Here is a 25,007-nt window from a genome sequence, read left to right as displayed (position 1 = left end):
ATTGTGGATTTTGAGGCAAGTGTCCCTGAATGAGAAAATGGATGACTATTGGAGAGAACTCTGATTGGGGGAGTGAAAATGCAAACCTGTGAGCCCGCAGGTCTCTGTGTGGGTGAGTTTGGAATTTTTGGTATCAGTGATATTGGCAAGACCATGTTTATTTCCCATCCCTAGTTATTTTAATGGATTGAATCAAACTCATGTGGGATTAAGTTACACTCCGAACAGACAAGTACCTTTGAAGGACACAAGTGAATCCATTGAGTTATCATGACTTTCCTGGTGTGAAACCCAAGCTTGCAATTTATCAGAATTAATTACATGAGTTACACAAATTTATACAGCATAGATCAGCAATGAGTGGTGATGATGATACGTTTATTCAAGCAAGGTCACTGTAAGAAAGGTGATTTTATTTTGTTGGATGAACAATTGAGACAACAATCCAATTCCTACAGCCAAGAATTAATTCACCACCAGTCAAATCTTTTCTTAAGGGTTTTTTAATGCTGAAGTGAACCTTAACGTACTCATGGTCAATCATCAAGATAGTGGCAGTCTGAGGATATGCACATTACAGCAAACTCTCTGCCAGAAATCCACTTCCCAACTCACAAGACAATGATCTTTAAGCTTAGTTAAAAGACTATCTCGCTGCCTCCTTTGTGACTCTCGTCCCCGTCTCAACTGCCATTCTGACATTCCCATTGGGCAGTGCCCTGTCCCTGAAACAGCAAGAGCTTGGCCCCAGTTTAAAGCTATAAAGCAAATCTTATGCAAAAATGTGAAAGCCTGATGTTATAACCTTTCACATGTTCAAAGGTTTTTAATTCAACAGCAGAACGTAATGCCAGTGAAAAAATATAATTTATCTGTATAAAAATGTTTTTTTAAATTAGTCCTTCAATTTGGGAGGACATAATTTTAATATAACTCGCTGGGTAGAAATCCATCTGATGAAAGGTAACCCACATGAAACCTGTTGTATTATAGCACAACTTCCAGATCAGGCACACTTATACTTTATGACAGTTCACAGCAACATAGATGTCACATTTTTGTATAAATGTATCTTGCTGTCCTTCACTTATCCCACACTGTGTCACGGAATCAGTGTAGTGTGTTCAGTCAGTTATTTATTGTGCAGTAACATCATTAAGCATTTGTAAGTCTATGATGCTATTAGTAATGTAAATAGTTGATGATATTAAATATCAAGATATCTGACAGAACAAGAGCCTGCTGTTCTTGGTGTCTATTTCATGGACTGACATTAGAAAACACAAAGTGCATCACAGCAGAGGTTGCCTGGTATGTTGAGTAGTTCCAGCTTTTCTTTTTTTATTTCAGATTTCCTGTACTGTATTTTGCTTTTGTGTTTGTAGAAATCCTGAGGTTTGGGGAACAGGGAACACAGGTTTTATATTCTAGGCAAAAGTGAGGACTGCAGATACTGGAAATTGGAATCTAGATTAGAGTGGTGCTGGAAAAGCACAGCAGGTCAGGCAGCATCCAAGGAGTAGGAAAATCGACGTTTCGGGCAAAAGCCCTTAATTAGGACTGAAGGTTTTATATTCTGCCCAGTACTGATCAGCACTCCGTACAAGAGAGAGTTAAGAGCAGCTAAGCAAAGACAGCATTATACCAAATGCCAGTTCACAATGAGTGAGTTAGGTTAACTTAATTTAACAACATCACTATAGCTGACTGCCTACTATTAATGTCTTAGCTCTATTTCAGTGCACTCTGTTGGTATAATGGGAGACCTGTTGCCATGAGCCAGCTCTCTAAGGGAGGTCAGATTTGGAGATGGTGACCGCAATCATTGGCGTTTAACCAGGTTGCTGTGAAATGGCCTATAACTAGCTAATAACCAGCCCATGAATACAACTACCTGAGCTGTAGTCCCCAGAGCAGGAAAAGGAAAGCCAGAAATCCAAAGAGAAGGCAACAAAATTGCACTGTTGTGAAGTCCATGTGGTTTTAACTTCTCTTTGTTTTTGATTGTGGATCAAAGTGAAGCAAGGACTGCTTTAAACCAAGGACAGTGTAAGGAGTTGCTGCACCTTTTTTAAAAAAAAGTTACTGGAATTAATTGTGAGTTGTATTTACCTTGTTACTTTGTTCAAGCAGTTGGGAATGATATCTCAGATGCCATAGCACCATGGGTGTGCATGAAGGGCAGGTTTTCTCATTAACAGACTGCTGATTTGTTTCTGCAATCAGAAATAGTTGTGGAAGCCAAGAATCAGCAACATGACAACAACTGCTCCTTGGGCAGGTGGACAGTGTTCACATGTGTATGAGCAATAGAGGCAGAAGGTACATTAGGCTGCAAGACACTGCAGCTCTCTCTCTCTCTCTCGCTCTCTCTAATGAAATATCGAAGAATGATAGCTAATAGCGATAGTTAATCTCTCTTGTCACTTGTTATAAAATGTTGCTTTGTTATAAAAGTAACCGAAAGACTGAACGATTAAGATGTTAACCACCCTATGTCTTCACTGTCACAAAGCTAATCCCTTTTATTTCTAAAAGCTGTTTCTTGGCTCAAGAAGACTTTGTCCTTGATTGTTTTTCAGAGGGGCAATAAACCGGGCCGGGCTCCGATCAGTCTGGTTAGGTACGGAGATGAAAAGGATTTTGAGAGGCCTTTTGTTTATATATAAACAGATGAGACTTCAGGCCAAAGTGGTCATGTTTTCGAAGTGACCTGTATAGGGAAGAGGGAGTGGTTAGCTTTCAAGCTGAGCTGAGCAGTCTTAGTTCACTCTTGAACTGGCAAGTTCAGCAGGGAGCTGTGTGAAAACTCTCTTTCTCTTTTCTGCCCTTCAATTTCAACCTGAAAGCATGTGTGCCATTTATGCTGGTTTTTAAAGGGAGTTTGCTTATTAGGACTGTTGTGTATATTCAGAACAGCATAATTAAGCCTAGTTTGGATAGGTTGAGTTCTGTCGGGGTTCTTTATTCTGTTCTTTGTGTTCTGTTGTGTAACTGTGAATAAATTTTTCTCTGTCCTAAAATCTAGTAGTCAACCTAGCTATCTTACTCCGGGTAATTTTCACTGTACGCTCACCGAAACAAATTGCAATGTTATGTTCTGGAGCTGTCTGCTTAAGAATGTTTTGAATGGTCTGGCCTAGTCCGTAACACTAAAGTTAAACATCACTTAACACCAGATATGGTCCAACAGGTTTATTTGAGAGTACAAGCTTTCAGAGCGATGCACCTTCGCCAAGTACATGTTCACCAAATAAGTCAAAGGATCTAGAAATAAGAAGACTAGACATCAGAAAGACTTGGAAGAAGCAAAACGGACTCCTCATCAGATGCTGTGTACTGATGCTGTTGAACTGTGTTACTCGATTACATTTTGCATCTTCAAGTCTGTGTCTGTGTGTGTGTATGTGTATGTGTAGAAGTTTAGGAAGGGGATGTAACTAACAGAGTTCTAAATTGATCTTTCATATTTTGTTTCCCAGTGTGAGTAAATCTGACTAATTAGTAATAAATAGATTTTTACATTTACCACCCGTTTTCTGCTAACCTGTCTCTGTTAGGATGGGCAAACTACGACAGGAGTAATTTGATTAAATCTTTAACTTTTGTACTCAAAATGAGCCTGTTGAAGAGAAAATTCACAGTGGATATACAGATAAAGATCACTCTTGAAATAATCTGCTGTCCTGCTGAAATGGCTTTAATTAGAACCCAAAAATAATTGAACACATTGCTTGGAGTCTTGCTTGGAGTTTAGGTTGCTCACTATTTATTCTCTTCACAGCTGGAATCCGTAAGGAAGAGATAAAGATGCTGAATGAAGAGCTGATGCCCTACTTCCGACCAGCGGCAATAGCTGCTCTACCCAGTGAAGTATTTAAAGTGAGTAGTGACAAACCAGGTGGGACTTGAACCTGGGCCTCTTGGCCAAGAAGTATGGGCACTACCACCATGCCATAAAAGTCCTGAAAGCATATGCTTTCTTGCGCACAGCACATCACAAAAATCAATGAGTCCCCACTGGGGAGTTGACTCTCAGTCATCCACGTGACAGGCAGAGAAGGTAACAATCATACTAACAAAACAGTTCCTGTCTTAGCTTTATAAGAAAGCCACTCGTGGATAACTGACCTATCAGGAGGTAAATGTTGTGTAAAGTCTCAATGCAGGGTGAAGTTAATGACTGTCAACTAATTCATTAAAATGTCTCTTCAGAGGCGGAAGGAACAATGTGGCAAAGTGGGAATCTGTAAAGTTGATCAATGTTTAATAGAAACTGGGAAATATTAAGTTGAGTAATATTGGCACATGTTGTCATACAAAGTGCCACCTAGGACTCAATGGATAATACTTTCTGGAGGTAGGCTATTGAAGGTCTGCTTCAGCAGAGTAGTGCTGAAGGATACACTCATTACTGACAGCATCCCTCTGGGGCAAGTCCAGATATTGAGCAATTTGAATAAAGTGGGAAAATTGAACCCAACAAAGTCATTCCTGGGAACTGTGGACATCAGCAGCCTCCTATGTCACATAGTGAGTATTTATCCATTGAGCCATTTAATCCTTATCTGAATAAAAATAAAGGTGCACTTCAGATCATAGTTTGATCATAAGAGGCATGTGGTGAAATGTTACTGTTGGATCTTTGAGCCCACTTGGGAGTGCAGTGTGATCTATCTGAAAGATGGCATAGTCCCGCACACTGTCATTTCTCCACTGGGAGTGTCAACCTGGAATTTATGTTCAGTTACCTGAGTGTGACTTGACCACCACTTAACTGTCTTGGAGGCTGGATTTTGTTTGAACTTGTGGATTCACAATTGTTGTATTTTTTTTAATAGGAGCTCTCCCCAAAACAGCTTGCAAACCTCGGACCTGAGAATGCAGCCATTGTCACAGAGTCTCAGAAAGCCACATTGAGCACAGAACAGCTTTCCAGCCTGCAGGCAGCAGTGGATGGAGCAGATTCAAATCACTTAATTCAGATGTTGCTCTCTGCTTCTCCAATCCTCAATAGTGAGTCCTTAACTATTTCTGTGCTACCCTGAAAACAACTTGTGTGCATACATCTGACACTTGAGTACATATCTGACAATAAACAGATGTCCATAATGGATTAATAATTGAACTTAATAGTGTAAACTCTGCAGGCTGCAACATAGTTTGCACAGAGTCCCATTTGCTCATTGCTGCTGTGTTCACTGACTTGCTCTGGATCCTGGTTTGACAAATCTCTCTTTTATGCACAACCCATCCGTTGGCATTCTCCATATCTCTCTAATCTTCTCCAGCCTTACAGCCCGTTTTGAGATCTTTGTATTCTTCCAATTTTGACCTTTTGTACATGCCTGATTTCCTGCTCACTATTGTTGGCCATAACTTTGATCTCTAGAGCTGCAAAGTCTGGAATTCTCTCACTAAACCTTTCTCTGTTCTTATTTTCAAGGCTACCTGATTGACCAAGCTTTTGATGAGCAGTGGTCTCTCTAATTTTCTTTCCAAGGTCAGCGTGTGGCAGTGACTTCCAGAACTGGACACCAATCACTGTGTGCATTTCATTGGAATGCACAGTGACACGGGGAACATTAGTTCCAGTGTTTTTTTTATTTGAATCAATGTTTGTTTGTCAATGTGTTCTGGTGTAGTGCCTTAGGATGTTTTAGCAATGCAAGTTGGAATCTTCAATTAAAAGGTTTGATAAGATTAGATTAGAGATTAGATTACTTACAGTGTGGCAACAGGCCCTTCGGCCCAACAAGTCCACACCGACCTACCGAAGCGCAACCCACCCATACCACTCCATTTACCCCTTACCTAACACTACGGGCAATTTAGCATGACCAATTCACCTGATCCGCACATCTTTGGACTGTGGGAGGAAACCGGAGCACCCGGAGGAAACCCACGCAGACACGGGGAAAACATGCAAACTCCACACAGTCAGTCGCCTGAGGTGGGAATTGAACCCGGGTCTCTGGCGCTGTGAGGCAGCAGTGCTAACCACTGTGCCACCGTGCCGCCCACCTGTGTGTTTCTTCAATCTGGATGCACTTATTGCAAGGGCAAAGGAGGCAGATTCAACAATAACTTACAAAAGGAATTGGATAAATGTTTAAACAGGGGAGAAAGCAAGGGCGAGGGATTAATTGAATAGCTCTTCCACTCTCCAGCAGGCTGACTGACCACTGTAGTGATTGGAACCAGCTGGGTCGTCTTAACCTGGGCCAGTCAGGAAAGCCCTGGCTGACCAACATAAACAGGAGCTAGTACTACTATAGTTTGGCAGGAAGGACCGGGGGAGGGGGTGGGGAAAAAATAGTAAGAAGAGAAAAAAAGTAAACAGGAGCTAGCCAGAAGATGTGTAAAGCGGCCGAGAGCCAGCCCCGGTGGTTGTCTGTTTTTTCCTTACTATTTTGTTTTACTGCTCAAGATAAGATGCGATGTTATGGAATGCTTTATATTGTACCTTACTTTCAGTGATGCACAGAGTCTGTTGTTGCATATTGTGGATTTTGCCTTACTACTCAACTTTTATCTCTGGGGGTGTTATGTTTTCTTTTTTTTTGCAATATATTTAGTTTATTGCCGGACTTTTTCTAAAAGGAGAAAATTACCTGTGTGATGCTTTTGTTCCGGTTTACGTAATGTTTTCTGATATTGTTTATGTTGAGATTTGGGGAGTCCTGTGTTGGCATCTCTATGTCTCTGTTGTATGGTGATTATTGTTTCATGTTTTAACATTACGTGGACTTTCAATAAAAATATTATAAATCTAACCAGGAGGAAAAAAAATATAACCAGGAGATTTAGAATCTCCTCAGTTCCGAGGACTGGCTCCAAGCCGGCTGGCAACAAGTAAGTAAAGGGTGACTTGTTGATGGGAGACCGGCCTCTGTGCAGTTATTTCAACCATCTTGTGTGTTGAAGAATTCATTACAAAGTACCGGAATTGTGAAATAAATATTCTACATTTTTGTATTGCATGATTAATGTGCCTTGTGTTTCTAATACCTCCTTTTGTGTTTGTTACATTTCCAACAGGTTCAACTTTCCCTGAAGGAAATCTTCTGTTAGGTTGGGCTGCGTGTATCGTCGTGTATTTTGTTTCCTAAGGATCAGCCTACAGATGAGAACCACTGTTCCAATGCACAATACTTGTCCATTAGACAGATACAGTATGTAGATAAGTGTCAATGTATCGCTGCTAAACTGTAAAGTATTAGGCTAATGAATTTTCAGAGTTGAATGAATGCTCATTTTTAAGGTCAGAAGTACCTGCCATTTTTTATTTAAATCAGTTCCCCTCATGATGTTCATTGGAGCAGATTGCAGCCCAGCCAGGAACCTGGGAAGATTTATATTTGTATTTTGGATGTGAGCCATGTGTTGCTGATCCTTGGTTGCTTTGAAGGCTTTCAAAGTCAACTGCAGTATCTGGCATTGGAGTCATGTATAAACTAAGACTGGATATAGTTCGACAGATTTCCTCCCCTCCCCCAGAGGACATTATTGACCCAGCTAAGGGCTTTTTGAAAATGTCAAAGAGTCAGATTTTATGCATGTTTTCTGGTGCCAATTCAGAAACTACCACATCTATTAAATTCATTGCCAGTTTGGGATTTGAACTAATGAATATAGATGTTTAGATTGTTCAGTAAAGGATTCATATGAACTGGCAGGTCTGATGAAATACCATGGCCAAAATCCCACTGAAAGATGGAAAAAAAGCTTAAAATAAAACTATAATTTTCTTGATCTCATATTGTTCTGAAACTTTACAGCCAATGAAGTTATTTTGAATTGTCATCACTATTGTAATGTCGGAAACAAGGCAGTCAGTTTGCACGCATATAAATCCTTCCACAGTAATGAGATAATCATCAGGGAATCACATTTTAGTGATTTTTGGTTGAAGAATAAACATTAATCCAAGAACATCAGGGAGGACTTCCTTTCTGCTCTTTTGAATTGTGCCTTATAATTTTCCCCATTCACCAGAGTAGGCAGATGGAGCCTCCATTTAATGACTCCTCTTTCAAAATGGCAAATTCGACAGTGTAGCAATCTCTCAGTACAGCGCTGTTGACCTAGATTATATGATCAAGCCTCTGGGATAGCATTTGAACCTATGATCTTCTGGCTCATAGGAAAGAGATTGAGCCACAGTTAATCCATTTCTGGACAGCCATAATTTCTGTAGTTCGATACAGGATGGATAGAGATATATTCCATGGAGTTGTTGACTTCCCTGTACTCCTGTCAATTCAGCAGTTGTCTGGCTTCTGACTTCTTGATGACCTTACAATGCAATTCAGAAGCATTTCCCAAATGTGCTCTGTATGCTCAGGATCTCTGCATCCATTTTGCCTCTCAATTTAGGCCAATGTATGTAGGTGCAAAATAGCATTAAAAGTGGGATTAGGACATAATTGGTTCTCAGGAGATAGTATCACTATTTGCGTCTTGTCTTCCCCATTTGCCCTGTCCACCCCCAGTGGTTAGTTTCAATACAGTCAGCAGTTTTCCAAAGTGAGTGCAGTTCCACATCTCAGTATTCAGTAATCAGGATGTGAGACTGATGTGGAGGTTTAATATTCCATTAACACACAAACACACACACACGATAATTAATGCAATAAAATATGATAAGGCACTTCACAGAAGTATTATTAAACACTGATTTGACCCTAAATCATCTAAAGAGAAATTAGAACAGATGAGCAAAATCTTGTTTAAAAACATAGGTTTTAAGGAATATTGTGAAAGAGGAGGTTTAAGATTTGAATTCTAGAACTTGGAGCCCAGGCAAATGAAAAGTCAGCCACCAACTGGGCAGCAACTAGGGTCAGTACTATGTAAGGTCAGAATTGGAGGAGCACAGAGATCACAGGCAGTTATAGGGCAAAAGATTGTTCGAATATTTTTAAAAATGCAATTGTGTTCATAAAATGTAAAAAAAAATCACAAGTTCATGAACCTCTGGTTGCTCAGCTGTATTTTGTTTAATTGTCCAGTAGCTCTTCCTGTGTACCCCAACCTGACTTTTAGATTTCAAACATTAGTGTGGATATATTTGGATAAGACCGTAGGAGCTGAAATTAAGGCATTCAGCCCATTGAGTCTGCTCTGCCATTCAATCATGGCTAATGAGTTTCTCAACCCCATTCTCCCAATTCCTCCCTGTAACCCTTGATAACTTAAGAACGTATCACGTTAGACTCTACATGGGGAGAAGTGGTTAAGGGGTCCCATCTTAGTGACATAAGTTTGAATCCAACATGGGTGAAATAAGTTGAAAATTTCTGATGGCCTGAAGTCAGTTGCCCAGGCTCATGTGGACAGACAGCCCATAAAGTCACGCAGCAGAACCAGAGGGTGGCTGGGCTGGGAAAAATAAAGATCCTGCAACTTCCAGTGGAGGAAGCACTTTCCGCAGAACTGCATTTTGTTCCCTAGAGAGATAAAAACATCACCGGATAACAAAATGGGTATACTTTCTACTTAACCAAAGTTAAGAATGGACAAAATTAACTTTGCAGGTGTTCTGATACACAAACCACCAGATATTGGAATCTGAACAGTTTGCAAAAGACATGTTTGGATTTTAACTTTGAAGTCTCTAGTTCTTCAATTTACAAAGTTGTACATAGTCATTAGGTTGTTTGAAAATGTGAGATATCATGTCAGTCATGCTGTTCATAAAGGCTGTCGTTCATTTTGCATCTGTTCTTCTCTTATACTGGCTGAACTGAAGCTCTGCTTCCTTGGACCATGCAAAAGTGGGATTGAACCACATACAAGTAATAGATATGACAAGTGTTAGCCTGGACTGTGTCTCCGATATGGAATCTGAATCCGTGGACACCTAACTGATGAGGATAGCGCAAGCAACTGAATGAAGGCTGGCAATTAAGATGACAGCCAGAGACCAGAAACCTGTTTTAAATAGATGAGCTATCGGAGTTAGTAAGGAGAGAGGCAGAATAAATTTCAAGAATCAACTACATGCAATTCTGGTCTCCCTACTCTAGGAAGGCTGTTGTGAAACTTGAAATGGCTCGGAAAACATTAACAAGGTTGTTGCCAGGGTTGGAGGGTTTGCGCAATAGGGAGAGGCTGAACAGACTGGGGCTGTTTTCCCTAGAGTGTCAGAGGCTGAGGGGTGACCTTACAGAAGTTTATAAAATCATGAGGGGCATGGATAGGGTAAATAAGCAAAATCTTTTCCTGGGGTAGGGGAGTCCAAAACTAGAGGGCATAGATTTAAGGTAAGAGGGAAGAGATTTAAAAGGGACCTAAAGGGCAACTTTTTCACACAGAGGGTGATGCATGTATGGAATGAGCTGCCAGAGGAAGTAGTGGAGGGTGGTACAATTATAACATTTAAAAGGCATCCGGAAGCGCTTCGAGGGATGTGGGCCAAATGCTGGCATACGTGACTAGTTTTATTCGGGATATTTGTCGGCATGAATAAGCTGGACAGATGGGTCTGTTTCTGTGCTGTATATCTCTGAGTCTATAACAAGAAACCAAGCTACTATGAAGTTTGTTTCTTCGAGCCATCAGTGCAGTCACAAAAGTGCATCCATTGTGAAATTCGGTACTTAAAGGGAAATTGATGTCCTCCTTCAAAAAACTGCTTACATTCAGGTACAGCATGCAATGAAGAAGGTATGTGGTATATTAGCCTTTGGATAAAAGAGTAGATAAATCCTGCTGTAATAATGTAAGTTTTCAGTGAAACCACACTTAGGATATTGTGCAGAGTTTTGTTCTCCCTGCCTGAGGAAGGATATACTTGCCCACGCAAGTGCAAGATAAGTTTACTGGTTTGATTCCTGGGACGAGAGGACTCCTATAATGCGAGATGAAGTAGAGGTGGTCTCATTGAGGCCATATAAAATTCTGAAGAGGACTTGACAGGATAGATATTGCATCTCTGTTTTCAATTGGCTTCAGAGTCTCAACCTAGGGGGCATAGTCTCAGAGTAAGTGGTCAACAATTTTGGATTGAGATGAGAAATTTCTTCAAGCAGGATTGTGAGGTCATTGGAATTCTTATCCCAAACAGCCAGGGGTTGAGTTCAATTTTGGGTTAGTTAGAGGGAAATTGGTTTGTGTAAAAAAAAAATCAGGAATGAAGGAGCAGGCTCAAGAGGCCGAATGACCTCCTCCCTCTTTTGTTTTCCTCCCTTATCTTATCCCAACCAATGATATTTGTTTGAAGTATGTTACAATGTAGATAACCCCATCTCATTGCTCACATGGCTTCCTTTTCAGAGAGCTGTTCTTTTGACCATCTCACTGTCACTGTTCTTTCAGGTAAATCAGATCACCTTTATCTTGATTTTTTTTTAAGATGGGTTAGAGTGTGTTTGCAGAAAGCATGACAGAAGCGAGACACACCCCTTGATGTAAGGTTATCTTGATAATAATAAGCTGGATATGATGTTCCCACCGTGTACTTTCAGCAAAAAGGCAGGTAAATTCAGGTGAATGTCCACCCTCCCTTCCTGAACTCACCCCCATAATATGGAGAAAGGGCAGATGCTAAAATTGGCAGTCCATCCACCATTACGAGCCAATCTGATTAGCTGACTGCTTCAGAGGGTATGACCCCCGCCACTGAGAGGCCTCATTGACGCTGCACATTACAGCCATCGGGCAGGTTTGTTTTGAGTCTGTTGATTCGTTAACTTTTCTTCTGGTGGGCAGTGGAGCTGGTGAGCTGTTGAACCCTCTCTCCCCCACCATATATTTTTGCTTATTTACTCTTTCTTTCCACCTGTTGAGCATTTCTAGCAATTTTGTTTTCTTTTTATTGCAGATTTCCAGCATCAGTATTTTGCTTTGCAACATTTCTGCCTGCCAGGCTGCGTACAGTTTCAAATTTTGCTATGTTGGCCATTAAGATGATTTTTTTCCAAACAAAAATCTTCTAAATTAATTATCTTTACTTCCTCTATTTGCAGCTGCCTTTTGTCTTTTGTTTTCCACTTTGTATCTGGCTAAAGCAACCTACTTTTGAATTCCTGCAATTTAAAATTTCATATAAAATAGACTTTAAAATAAATTTTAGACAGATTTTGTCTAATTTATAAAGTCTAATACTGGACTTAAGTCCACCTGCTCACAGGATTTGATTTCCCCATCACGCTGGCCCAATTTTAAATAACCGCACCATATGAGGAGGCATCTCCAACTGCAGCCATTTGCGGAAAGCATTAATCAATGGTTCACATATGACCTTCCCCATTCCCGTAAATAACTGAGGATAAATTGAATCCTGTCCTGTGGGACTATTTATCTTAGATCTGTTAACCTTGGCCCACATCACTTCACATGTGACTTATAATTTAATTCAAATGGAGAAAATATTGTCAGTCAACTCTGTTCAGAGATGGAACTTGAACCCAGTCCCCTGTCTCAGAGGTAAGAACACAACCACTACCCCACACGAACCCTTAATCCAAACAGAGTTCTTATAAATCAACATTGCATTCTGGTGTTAAAAACATTTACATATATCCACTAAACTCCTTCGCCATCTCTTTAGCCTTGATAAGAATCAAAACTTTTATTGAACACTCACTCTATTTTTTCTGTAGGTTACTTTTCAATTTAACCTATTTTCTAATCAACCTAAAGTCATACAACATCAGGTTATAGTCCAATAGGTTTATTTGAAATCACAAGCTTTTGGAGTGCTGCTCCTTCATTGGGTGAAGTGAAAGAGAAGGGCACACTGCTGCAGAATTTCTAGGCAGAGACATCAAAAAAATCATACAGCTTGTGTGAGTGGACCCCAAGGTGTGAGCAGTGAGGCCAATAAGATGGACGATGAACCAGAACAGTCAACGGAGAGATCCGTGGTACAGTAACCAAAGAATTGGACCCTTCCTGAAGGTTGCTGCCCTACACCAGCATCCCCCATGATGACAGCATCACTGCAACAGCCTCAGTGCTCAATACCAACAACTGCCAATCTCCAGGCACCCTCCTCAACTTATTCGCTTCATTCTCAACCACAACGTTTTCACCTTTGACAACTGATTCTTCATTCAGACACACAGAACAGCCATTGCACCCCAATATGCCAACACTTTCATGCACAAGTTCGAGCAAGAATTCTTTGTTGCACAGGATCTCCAACCATCACTATACACCAGATTAATTGACGACATTAACTTTCGTTGGACCCATGGCGAGGAGTCACTGAAATGACATAACGATATCAATAAGTTTCCTCCCACCATCAGACTTACCATGGACTAATCTTTAGAAACAGTCTCATTCTTGGGCACACACATCTCAATCAAGCCTGGGCACCTCAGTATGTCATTCTATCAATAACCTCACAATGCTGCATTTCTCTAGCTTCCACCAAACATGTTGAAGAAGCCACCCCCTATGGACAAGCCTTACGTATACAGTACACAGGATCTGATTAGATGAGCAGGAACATGATGGATACCTAAAGATTTTGAAGGATGCCCTCATAAGAACAGGATACAGTGCTCAACTCATGAATGACAGTTCCGATGTGTCACAGTGGAAAACTGCAATGACCTCCTCAGAAGACAGACACAGGGTACAATTGATAGAGAATCCTTCATCGTCTGGTACTTCCCTAGAGTGGAGAGACTACGCCATGCTCTTCGCAGCCTCCAACATATCAATGATGACTAGCATCTTGCCAAGATCATCCCTATGCTTCCACTTCTCGCCTTCAAACAACTGCTAAACCTTAAACAGACCATCGTTAGCAGTAAATTACCCAGCCTTCAGGACAGCATTGATGACAACATCATACAATCCTGCCATGGCAACCTCTACAAGACATGTCCGATCATCGAACTGGATACAACCATCACATGTGGGAATACCACTCACCACATACATGGCAGATACTCATGTGACTTGGCCAATGTTGTCTATCTTATACACTGCAGCAAGGATTCCCTGCGGCGTGATAGGTTGGAGAGGCCAAGCTGATGAATGGACATTCACAACAATCACCAGACAGGAATGTTCCCTTCCAGTCAGGGAACACTTCAGCGGTCAAGGATGTTCAGTTTCCAATCTTCGAGTAACTATCCTTCAAGGCCGACTTCGAAATGTACTACAACACAGAATCGCTGAACAGCCAAGGTCTGTACCCACAAAGATGGCCTCAACTGTGATTTTGGATTCATGTCACACTACAGGTGACCCCACCATATGGTTCTGTATCTGTAGAATCTTTCTTACTGTCTTGTTTTGACACAATTTGGAGATGCCGGTGTTGAACTGGGGTGTACAAAATTAAAAATCTCACAACACCAGGTTATAGTGGAACAGGTTTAATTGGAAGCACACTGGCTTTCCAAGCGTTGCTCCTTCATCAGGTGATTGAGGACACAGTTGTAAGGCACAGAATTTATAGCAAAAATTTACAGTGTGATGTAACTGAAATTATACATTGAATAATACCTTGATTGTCTGTTGAATCTTTCATCTGTTCAAATACCATGATAGTTTCACTTCTTTCATGTGTAAATCACAAAACCTTTTTTTAAAAGTTGCAATCTCAGGTTAACTGTAACAATTGGTGTTAGCTAGACAATATGTGGGCGGCACGGTGGCACAGTGGTTAGCACTGCTGCCTCACAGCACCTGAGACCCGGGTTCAATTCCCGACTCAGGTGACTGACTGTGTGGAGTTTGCACGTTCTCCCCGTGTCTGCGTGGGTTTCCTCCGGGTGCTCCGGTTTCCTCCCACAGTCCAAAGATGTGCGGGTCAGGTGAATTGGCCATGCTAAATTGCCCGTGGTGTTAGGTAAGGGGTAAATGTAGGGGTATGGGTGGGTTTCGCTTCGGCGGGTCGGTGTGGACTTGTTGGGCCGAAGGGCCTGTTTCCACACTGTAAGTCTAATCTAAATTGGGCGGCACGGTGGCACAGTGGTTAGCACTGCTGCCTCACAGCCCCTGAGACCCGGGTTCAATTCCCGACTCGGGCGACTGACTGTGTGGAGTTTGCACGTTCTCCCCGTGTCTGCATGGGTTTCCTCCGGGTGCTCCGGTTTCCTCCCACAGTCCAAAGATGTGCGGGTCAGGTGAATTGGCCATGCTAAATTGCCCGTAGTGTTAGGTTAGGGGTATGGGTGGGTTGCGCTTCGGCGGGTCGGTGTGGACTTGTTGGGCCGAAGGGCCTGTTTCCACACTGTAAGTAATCTAATCTAATATGTTGAAGATGTTAGCCCCCGTGTTCTCTGTCTATGCCATGATGTTTAGATTGATTCTAATGTAAAAAGTGAGATAAGAGTTTTTACATGAATTCATGCAGTTTTTGAGCAAAGTACAATGTAACTCTGCAAGTACAAATTCACCCCACAAAATATAGGTGTGCATGTGTGTCTTTGTGTCTGTCTGGGTTGTGGATTGTGAGTGAGAGAGAGAGTGTATATGTGTGTGTAGTGAATGTAGAGTGTCTTGAGGGGGTGCATGTGTCGGAGTGTGTATGTCTGGGGTGGGGGGTTGTGAGTGTCTGTGAGAGAGTGTGTATGTGTGTGTGCATGAGTGTAGAGTGGTCTAAGTCTCTGAGAGAATGCATGTGAGAGTGTGGGAGTGTGTGCATCTGTAGGGGTGTGTGTGTGTGTGTGTGTGTGTGTGTGTAGGAGTGTCTGTGTGTGTGTGTATAGTGCAATGGTGGTCACCTGTAGTGTAACATGAACCCAAGATCCCAGTTGAGGCCCTCCCTATGGATATGGAACTTAACTATCAGCTTCTGCTCAGCCACTTTTCGCTGCTGCCTGTCCCGAAGTCCACTTTGGAGGATGGTCACCCGAAGTTCCGAGGTCAAATGTCCTCGACCACTGAAGTGTTCCCCAACTGGGAGGGAACACTCCTGTCTGTTGATTGTTGGGCGGTGCCCATTCATCTGTTGCCGTAGCCTTTGCTCAGTTTTCCCAATGTACCAGGCCTCACAGCATCCTTGCCTGCAACGTATAAGATAGACGACATTGGCTAAGTCACACGAGTATCTGCCACATACATGGTGAGAGATGTCCCCACATGTAATGGTGGTCTCCATGTCCACACCCTGACATGTCTTGCAGCACCTATCCGTGACGGGGTTGTACGGAGTTGTCCTGAAAGCCAGGCAGCTTGCTACGAACAATGATCTATTTGAGGTTTGGTGATGGTTTAAAGGCAAGCAGTGGAGGTGTGGGGAAGGTCTTGGTGAGGTGCTCATCCTCATTGATAATGTGTGTTGCAGGTCACGAAGAACATGGTGTAGTTTTTCAGCTCCTGGGAACTACTGAACAATGAAGGGTAGGTACCCTGTTGGTTGCAGCATGTGTCTGTCTCCTGAGGAGGTCATTATGGTTCCTTGCTGTGACATGTTGGAACTGACAGTCGATGAGTTAAGCATCATACCCAGTTCTTACGAGGGCATCCTTGAATAATTCCAGGTGCATCACGTTCCTCCTCATCTAAGCAGATCCGGTGTACACGTAGGGCTTGTCCATAGGGGATGGCTGTTTTAATATGTTTTGTGTGGAAGCTGGAGAAGCGTAGCATTGTGAGGATATCTGTGGGTTTGCGGTAGAGTGTTGTGCTGTGGTGTCCATCCTTGATGGAGATGCGTGTGTCCAAGAATGAGACAGATAGTCAAGGTGGTCAAGGTGGTCAATGGTGAGTTTGGTGGGATGAAACTTGTTGATATCAATGTGTAGTTTTATCAGTGACTCCTCACCATGGGTCCAGAGGAAGAAAGTGTTGTCAATGTACCTAATGTATAATGTTGGTTGGAGATCCTGTGTAGAGAAGAAGTTCAAACCTGTGCATGAAGATGTTGGCATGTTGGGGTGCAAATTTGGTCCCCATGGCTGTTCCATGTGTCTGGATGAAGAACTGGTTGTCAAAGGTGAAGATGTTGTGATCGAAGACAAAGCAGGTGAGTTGTAGGATGGTGTTTGGAGATTGGCAGTTGTTGGTGTTGAGTACTGAGGCTGTTGCCGTAATGCCATCATTGTAGGGGATGCTGGTGTGGATTGCTGAAACATCCATTGTGAAGAGGAATGTTCCCGGTTCGACTGGTCCGTAGGTGCTGAGTTTCTGTGAGAAATCTGTAGTGTCGCGGCAGAAGCTGGGAATCCCCTGTACAATAGGTTTCAACATGCCTTCCACATAGCCAGAGAGATCCTCACACAGGGTCCTATTGCGTGATACGATGGGACGTCTTGCTGTGTTGGCTTTGTGTGCCTTTGGAAGGCAGTAGATGTCGCCTACATGAGAAGTACGTGGGAAGAGGGCACGTAGGGAACTCTGAAGGACTGGATCCAAGTTCTGATCAGTGTGTTTAATTCACGGGTGTGTTTTTTGGTCGGATCAGCTGGTAGTTGCCTGTAGTGTTCCTGGTTGTTCAGTTGTCGGTACATTTCCTTGCAGTAATCTGTTCTATTCTGAATGACAATGGCTCCTCCTTTATCTGCTGGTTTGAGGACAATGTTGCGATTGGTTTTCAGAGCATGGATGGCATTGCGTTGTGAATGGGTGATGGTTTGCTCTACCTTGTGGGTACAGCTGATGAATCTGGCATTTATATATTTCCTGACGGTTTAAGCATACATGTCAAGCCCAGGGCAGCGGCCCTCTGGTGGGATCCAAGTTGACACCTTCTTTGGTCGCTCCTCTACAGATCCCTGAGATGACTGTTCCAGTTCATCAGTGGGTTCATTGGCATCACTGCTGGCACCTTGAAAGAATTCCCAGAGTCTTATTCGTTCGCTTCAAGAACTAACGGGTCCATTTTGGTGGTGGGACGGACGTTGCGACCCCTGCTTAGGACTTCAATCTCTTCCGGTCGAAAAGTGTGGTCTGATAAGTTGATCCTCTCAGCATCCTCTCCTTAAGCGTCCTCTCAGAGACTTAGACCACTCTACACTCATGCACACATGCATACACTCTCTCTCACAGACACTCACAACCCCCCACCCCAGACATACACACACTCCCATACTCACACATGCACCCCCTCACAACTTAAAACACTCTACACTCACTACACACACATATACACTCTCTCTCACACTCACAACCCCCAACCCAGACAGACACAAAGACCCACATGCACACCTATATTTTGTGGGGTGAATTTGTTCTTGCAGAGTTACATTGTACTTTGCTCAAAAACTGCATGAATTCATGTAAAAAACTCTGTTATCTCACTTTTTAGATTAGAATCAATCTAAACGTCATGACATAGACAGAGAACACATGGGGCCAACACCTTCAACATATTGTCTAGCTATCACCATTGTTACAGTTAACCTGAGAATGCAACTTTTAAAAAAAGGTTTTGTGATTTACACATGAAAGAAGTGAAACTATCATGGTATTCGAACAGATGAAAGACTCAACAGACAATCAATGTATTTTTCAATGTATAATTTCAGTTTCATCACATTGTAATTTTTTGCTATAAATTCTGTGCCTTACAACTGTGTCCTCCTCAATCACCTGATGAAGGAGCAATGCTCAGAAAGCTAGTGTGCTTCCAATTAAACCTGTTGGACTATAACCTGGGGTTGTATGATTTTTAACCCTGTTTTGACACCATCACCTTGATAAATTGTTATGAGCTCGCGACCTTAATTAGTTTGTACAGTTTTGGATTACTTATTTTGGTTAGACCCTCGGCATGTGATTCTTATACCTGTCATGTTATTCCAGTCATTTAGTTTGTCTCTAGTAACACCTTAACTTTAATTATGTATAATTCTCTCTCTGCCTCATTTGGTCAAATTACAGGTAATCCCTTCATTTTTTTTTATTCAGCTGTTGACACTTTACTCACACAGTCTAAATCTCTTGGTCACTTGCAGAGATTTATTATTCAACATTCCACTCACACCAATTGTATGATCTTTTGATCTCTCTTTTGATCCCTTGAGTTCTGTGCCTATAAATTCTGTGTCTGTGCGCTCTTCTCTCTCATTTCACCTGACAAAGGGGCTGCATTCCAAAAGCTTGTGATTTCAAATAAATCTATGGGACTATAACTTGATGTATGACTTCTGGCTCTGTCCACCCTAGTCCAACACTGGCACCTCCACATCATGACTTAGCGACCTGTTCACAAATATTATTGTACACCTCTTGAGCAAGTGGGAATTGATCCCAGGACCCTTGGTCCAGCGATGGGACACAACCACTGCATCACAAAAGGGTCCCTATCTTTCCTCTAGTAGGATTTTCAATCAGTTGAATCAGGTAAATGGTAATAAATGGTTTAATTACTTGCCTTCCTTCACTGGCTGTGCCCGTCAAACCATTGAAGAGAGTCAGATATTTGCAATTTCTAATGCTACTGTTCGTATTTATGTATGAGGCCACCTACCTTTAGCAGTGTGTTGCCCTGGTGGATTAAGATTGATACCTAGTATCAACTGAGATCTTAACCTTTTGTATCAAATTGTTTCTGTTTATCCCTGGTGGTGATAGAATTCCTCTCGATTAACCTTTTCCAAATAGAACAACTCAAAATGTTTACATCTCTTTATTTTCATTTTAATAACATAAAGAAAATGTTGTTTAAAAAAAAAGATTAAATCAGTCTCTCTGGCATTTATGCTCTATTGAGCATCCTTCTTCCCTCCTTCATCTAAGTCTGGCAGCATAACTCTCTTCTCCCTTTTCTTTCATATGCTTCTCCTTTAGTGCAACTGTAACATTTACCTTGGTTATTCTCTATGCTACCAGTTACTCCCTGTCATTCCAAAAGTATCCAAATTATCAATTCAAACCTATATCTTTAATTCCAGTAATTTGTTCTGAAGGCAGCCCTATTATAGGGTGGGGAAAGAGAGGAGGGAGTAGTAATGGAGCAGATCTCAAAACACACAAGGAGAATAGAAACTTGAGAAGAGATTTTGCAGTTTTGCAAATGCTGATTTTAGTTATTTGATGACAGTTACCCTATCTAGGCAGTTGATGATTCCCAGAAATTTTCTGATAGTTTATCGGGAAGTGGCAGTTTAGATATGGTACATTAGTTAATCACGCAAAGAAGGGAACTCTATAATCTGTGCCAAATGCCAGTGTTTCATTGATCCCAGAGCCTTCCTGTAAAAGCAGTGCACTTTTATGTCCCACTGGTCCTGCTGTCTTTTGGGGCGGACTTTCCTGGTTTTGGTGCCAACAGTCTTTGTTCTTTCCCTAGGCTGATATATGGGGGGAGCTCCTGGTCTTCCCCAGGAAGAGAGTGTGGCTTATCTCCCTGAATCATCTTACCGCTTACACCTTCCTATTCATATATCTTGTTTTGATGGCCAGCCGCAAATGTGTTGCTGGTCAAAGCACAGCAGGTTAGGCAGCATCTCAGGAATAGAGAATTCGACGTTTCGAGCATAAGCCCTTCATCAGGAATAAGAGAGAGAGAGCCAAGCAGGCTAAGATAAAAGGTAGGGAGGAGGGACTAGGGAGGAGGGACTAGGGGGAGGGGCGATGGAGGTGGGATAGGTGGAAGGAGGTCAAGGTGAGGGTGATAGGCCGGAGTGGGGTGGGGGCGGAGAGGTCAGGAAGAGGATTGCAGGTTAGGAGGGCGGTGCTGAGTTGAGGGAACCGACTGAGACAAGGTGGGGGGAGGGGAAATGAGGAAGCTGGAGAAATCTGAATTCATACCTTGTGGTTGGAGGGTTCCCAGGCGGAAGATGAGGCGCTCCTCCTCCAGCCGTCGTGTAGTTGTGTTCTGCCGGTGGAGGAGTCCAAGGACCTGCATGTCCTCGGTGGAGTGGGAGGGAGAGTTAAAGTGTTGAGCCACGGGGTGATTGGGTTGGTTGGTTCGGGCGGCCCAGAGGTGTTCTCTGAAGCGTTCCGCAAGTAAGCGGCCTGTCTCACCAATATAGAGGAGGCCACATCGGGTGCAGCGGATGCAATAGATGATGTGTGTGGAGGTACAGGTGAACTTGTGGCGGATATGGAAGGATCCCTTGGGGCCTTGGAGGGAAGTGAGTGTGGAGGTGTGGGCGCAAGTTTTACATTTCCTGCGGTTGCAGGGGAAGGTGCCGGGGGTGGAGGTTGGGTTGGTGGGGGGTGTGGATCTGACGAGGGAGTCACGAAGGGAGTGGTCCTTGCGGAACGCTGATAGGGGAGGGGAGTGAAATATATCCTTGGTGGTGGGGTCCGTTTGGAGGTGGCGGAAATGGCGGCGGATGATACGTTGTATGCGCAGGTTGGTGGGGTGGTAGGTGAGAACCAGTGGGGTTCTGTCTTGGTGGCGGTTGGAGGAGCGGGGCTCAAGGGCGGAGGAGCGGGAAGTGGAGGAGATGCGGTGGAGGGCATCGTCGATCACGTTTGGGGGGAATCTGCGGTCCTTGAAGAAGGAGGCCATCTGGGCTGTGCGGTGTTGGAATTGGTCCTCCTGGGAGCAGATGTGCGGTGTTGGAATTGGTCCTCCTGGGAGCAGATGTGCGGTGTTGGAATTGGTCCTCCTGGGAGCAGATGTGCGGTGTTGGAATCACAGCCCCCAAACTTATGCCAATCTCCGGTCTAACCTCTCTTGACCAATGGCCATGGAACAGCTACTCATGAGTCAGATGACCAATGTCCTATTACTCATTCGAAGGTTTGTTTTCATACCTTCTATGACCAAAATCTCCTTATTTTTGGTGTGCTGCATTGATAATTGAGTAGGGTGGTGCATAAGTCAAGACCTTGATGATTCTTATGACCTGTTTTTAATTATAGGGACCATCTAAGAAAAATCTACACCTGAAGAAGAAACAAAAGCATTTGATGATGCTTTCAATCTACAAAGAAACCCATTGTTGAGTGTACTAATTTTAATTAATGTTCCCAGTGAAGAGGAGATAGTATTAATATTTTTATAATTGATCTGTGTAGACCTACAGGAGACTGTGAACAAGGCAACTTAAATGAATAATAAATCAGGGATAAATTGTTGTTGGAGCTGTGTAGTGTTGTTTGAGCACTTAGCAATCAAGCAATGATTTAATACGAATAAAGGCAATTCAGTTGAACAGACAAACTTATGTCAGGTAACAAAAACCGTTTCCCAAAGACAGCCACCTCAGTAGAACATGTTCAGCTTAAAGGACTGAGATGCATTACAAAACCAAAGAGGGAGGGTAAGTATGAACATTGACCATCTGGATGTTGGTTTGCTTGCTAAGCTGGAATGTTCCTTTTCAGATGTTTCGTCACCATAAGTGAGCATCCTTGGGTAAACCCAAGGAAACCTAAACACACAAAGGAAAAGCTGGCCATACCATCAGTGCTTCACTGGAAGCTCACTGATGATGTTTTCTAGTATGGTGACAAAACGTCTGAAAACTAAATGGTCTACCCTGTATTTTTAAGCTGTGTCCTCTGGTTCGGCACTCACCCATCAGCGGAAACAGGTATCCTGCCTCCAGAGTGTCCAATCCTTTAATAATCTTGTATGTCTCAATCAGATCCCCTCTCAGTCTTCTAAACTCAAGGGTATATAAGCCCAGTCACTCCAGTCTTTCAGCATAAGGTAGTCCCGCCATTCCAGGAATTGACCTCGTGAACCTACACTGCACTCCCTCAATGGCCAGAATGTCTTTCCTCAAATTTGGAGAACAGAACTGCACACAGTACTCCAGGTGTGGTCTCACCAGGGCCCTGTACAGCTGCAGAAGAACTTATTTGCTTCTATACTCAATCCCTCTTGTTATGAAGGCCAGCATGCTATTAGCCTTCTTCACTACCTGCTGTATCTGCATGCTTGTCTTCATTGACTGGTGTACAAGAAAACCCAGATCTCTTTGTACTGCCCCTTTATCTAAATTGATTCTATTTAGGTAGTAATCTGCCTTCCTGTTCTTGCCACCAAAGTGGATAACCATGCATTTATCCACATTAAACTGCATCTGCCATGCATCTGACCACTCGCCTAACCTGTCCAGGTCACCCTGTAATCTCCTAACATCTCCTCACATTTCACCCTACCACCCAGCTTAGTATCATCAGCAAATTTACTAATGTTATTACTAATACCATCTTCTATATCATTAATATATATTGTAAAAAGCTGCGGTCCCAGCACTGATCCTTGCGGTACCCCACTGGTCACTGCCTGCCATTCCGAAATGGAAACGTTTATCACTACTCTTTGTTTCCTGTCAGCCAACCAACTTTCAGTCCAAGTTAGTATTTTGCCCCAATACCATGCGCCCTAATTTTGCTCACTAACCTCCTATGTGGGACTTTATCAAAAGCTTTCTGAAAGTCCAGGTACATTACATCTACTGGATCACTCTCGTCCATCTTCAGAGTTACATCCTCAAAAAATTCCAGAAGATTAGTCAAGCATGATTTCCCCTTCATAAATCCATGCTGACTCTGACCTATCCTGTTACTACTATCCAGATGTATCGTAATTTCATCCTTTATAATAGACTCCAGCATCTTTCCCACCACTGAGGTCAGACTAACTGGTCTATAATTTCCTGCTTTCTCTCTCCCACCTTTCTTAAAAAGTGGTACAACATTAGCCACCTTCTAATCCGCAGGAACTGATCGCGAATCTATCGAACTCTGGAAAATAATCACCAACGCATCCACAATTTCTCGAGCCACCTCCTTCAGTACCCTGGGATGTAGACCATCAGGCCCCGGGGACTTATCAGCCTTCAGCCCTAACAGTCTCTCCAACACCAATTCCTGGCAAGTATAAATTCCCTTCAGTTCAGGTCCTTCGGCCACTGTTACCTCAGGGAGATTGCTAGTGCCTTCCCCAGTGAACACAGATCTGAAGTACCCATTCAATTCTTCTGCCATTTCTTTGTTCCCCATAATATATTCCCCTGTTTCTGCCTTCAAGGGCTCAATTTTAGTCTTGCCTTTCACATACCTAAAAAAGCTTTTACTATCCTCCTTTATATTTTTGCCCAGTTTACCTTCGTAGCTCATTTTTTCTCTGCGTATTTCCTTCTTAGTAATCCTCTGTTGTTCTTTAAAAGCTTCCCAGTCCTCCATTTTCCCACTTATCTTTGCTATGTTATACTTTTTCTCTTTTAACTTAACTTCCCTCATCAGCCACGGCCACCCATGTCTCCTCCTAGGTTCGTTCTTCCTTTTTGGAATGAACTGATCCTGCATCTTCTGCATTATACACAGAAATATCTGCCATTGTTTCTCCACTGTCATCCCTGCTAAGGTATTGCACCATTGAACTTTGGCCAGCTCCTCCCTCATAGCTCCATAGTTCCCTTTATTCAACTGAAATATTGTCACTTCCGATTGTACCCTCTTCCTCTCAAATTGCAGATTGAAGCTTATTGTATTATGGTCACTACTTCCCAATGGCTCCTTCACTTCGAGGTCCCTGATCAATTCTGGTTCGTTGCACAATACCAGATCCAGAATTGCCTTCTCCCTGGTAGGCTCCAGCACCAGCTGTTCTGAGAATCCATCTCGGAGGCACTCCACAAAGTCTCTTTCTTGAGGTCCAATACCATCCTGATTCTCAGTCTATCTGCATGTTGAAATCCCCCATAACAACTGTAGTAACATCTTTGTGACAGGCCAATTTCAGCTCCTGATTCAACTTACATCCGACATCCAGACTACTGTTTGGGGGCATGTAGATAACTCCCAAGAGGATCTTTTTACCCTTAGAATTTCTTAGCTCTATCCATACTGACTCTACATCCCCTGATTCTAGGTCCCCCCGCGCAAGGGACTGAATATCATCCCTTACCAACATGGCCACCCCACCCCCTCTGCCGGTCAGTCTGTCCTTACGATAGCACGTGTAGTCTTAAATATTCATTTCCCAGGCCCTGTCCACTTGAAGCCACGTCTCAGTTATCCCCACAATATCGTATCTGCCAATTTCCAAGTGCCATGAAATAGAAGGGGAGGGCCGAAGTGCCTGTTCTACACTGTACTGTTCTATATAATCATATGGAGATGCTTTTCCTTGGAAAGATACTGGAATCAAGCAGAAACTACTGGACTGTTGACATTCTAGT

At 42.8% G+C, this 25,007-nt stretch overlaps 1 protein-coding gene across 1 annotated transcript in view; it reads left to right on the top strand.

The window, feature by feature from the left end:
* Positions 1-5,490, top strand: part of LOC132825586 (otoancorin-like) — a 47,178-nt gene extending 41,688 nt beyond the window's left edge. The window contains exons 22-24 of the mRNA XM_060840966.1: positions 3,785-3,882; positions 4,842-5,016; positions 5,447-5,490. Of these exons, the coding sequence (XP_060696949.1) occupies positions 3,785-3,882; positions 4,842-5,016; positions 5,447-5,490 (317 nt within the window). The remainder of the gene's footprint in view (positions 1-3,784; positions 3,883-4,841; positions 5,017-5,446) is intronic.
* The last annotated feature ends 19,517 nt before the right edge of the window (positions 5,491-25,007 follow it).

The sequence above is a fragment of the Hemiscyllium ocellatum genome, chromosome 20, assembly GCF_020745735.1.
Source record: "Hemiscyllium ocellatum isolate sHemOce1 chromosome 20, sHemOce1.pat.X.cur, whole genome shotgun sequence".
Lineage (NCBI taxonomy): Eukaryota > Metazoa > Chordata > Chondrichthyes > Orectolobiformes > Hemiscylliidae > Hemiscyllium > Hemiscyllium ocellatum.
Note: the sequence above shows the minus strand (reverse complement) of the source record. Positions and strands in the feature narration are given on the sequence as shown.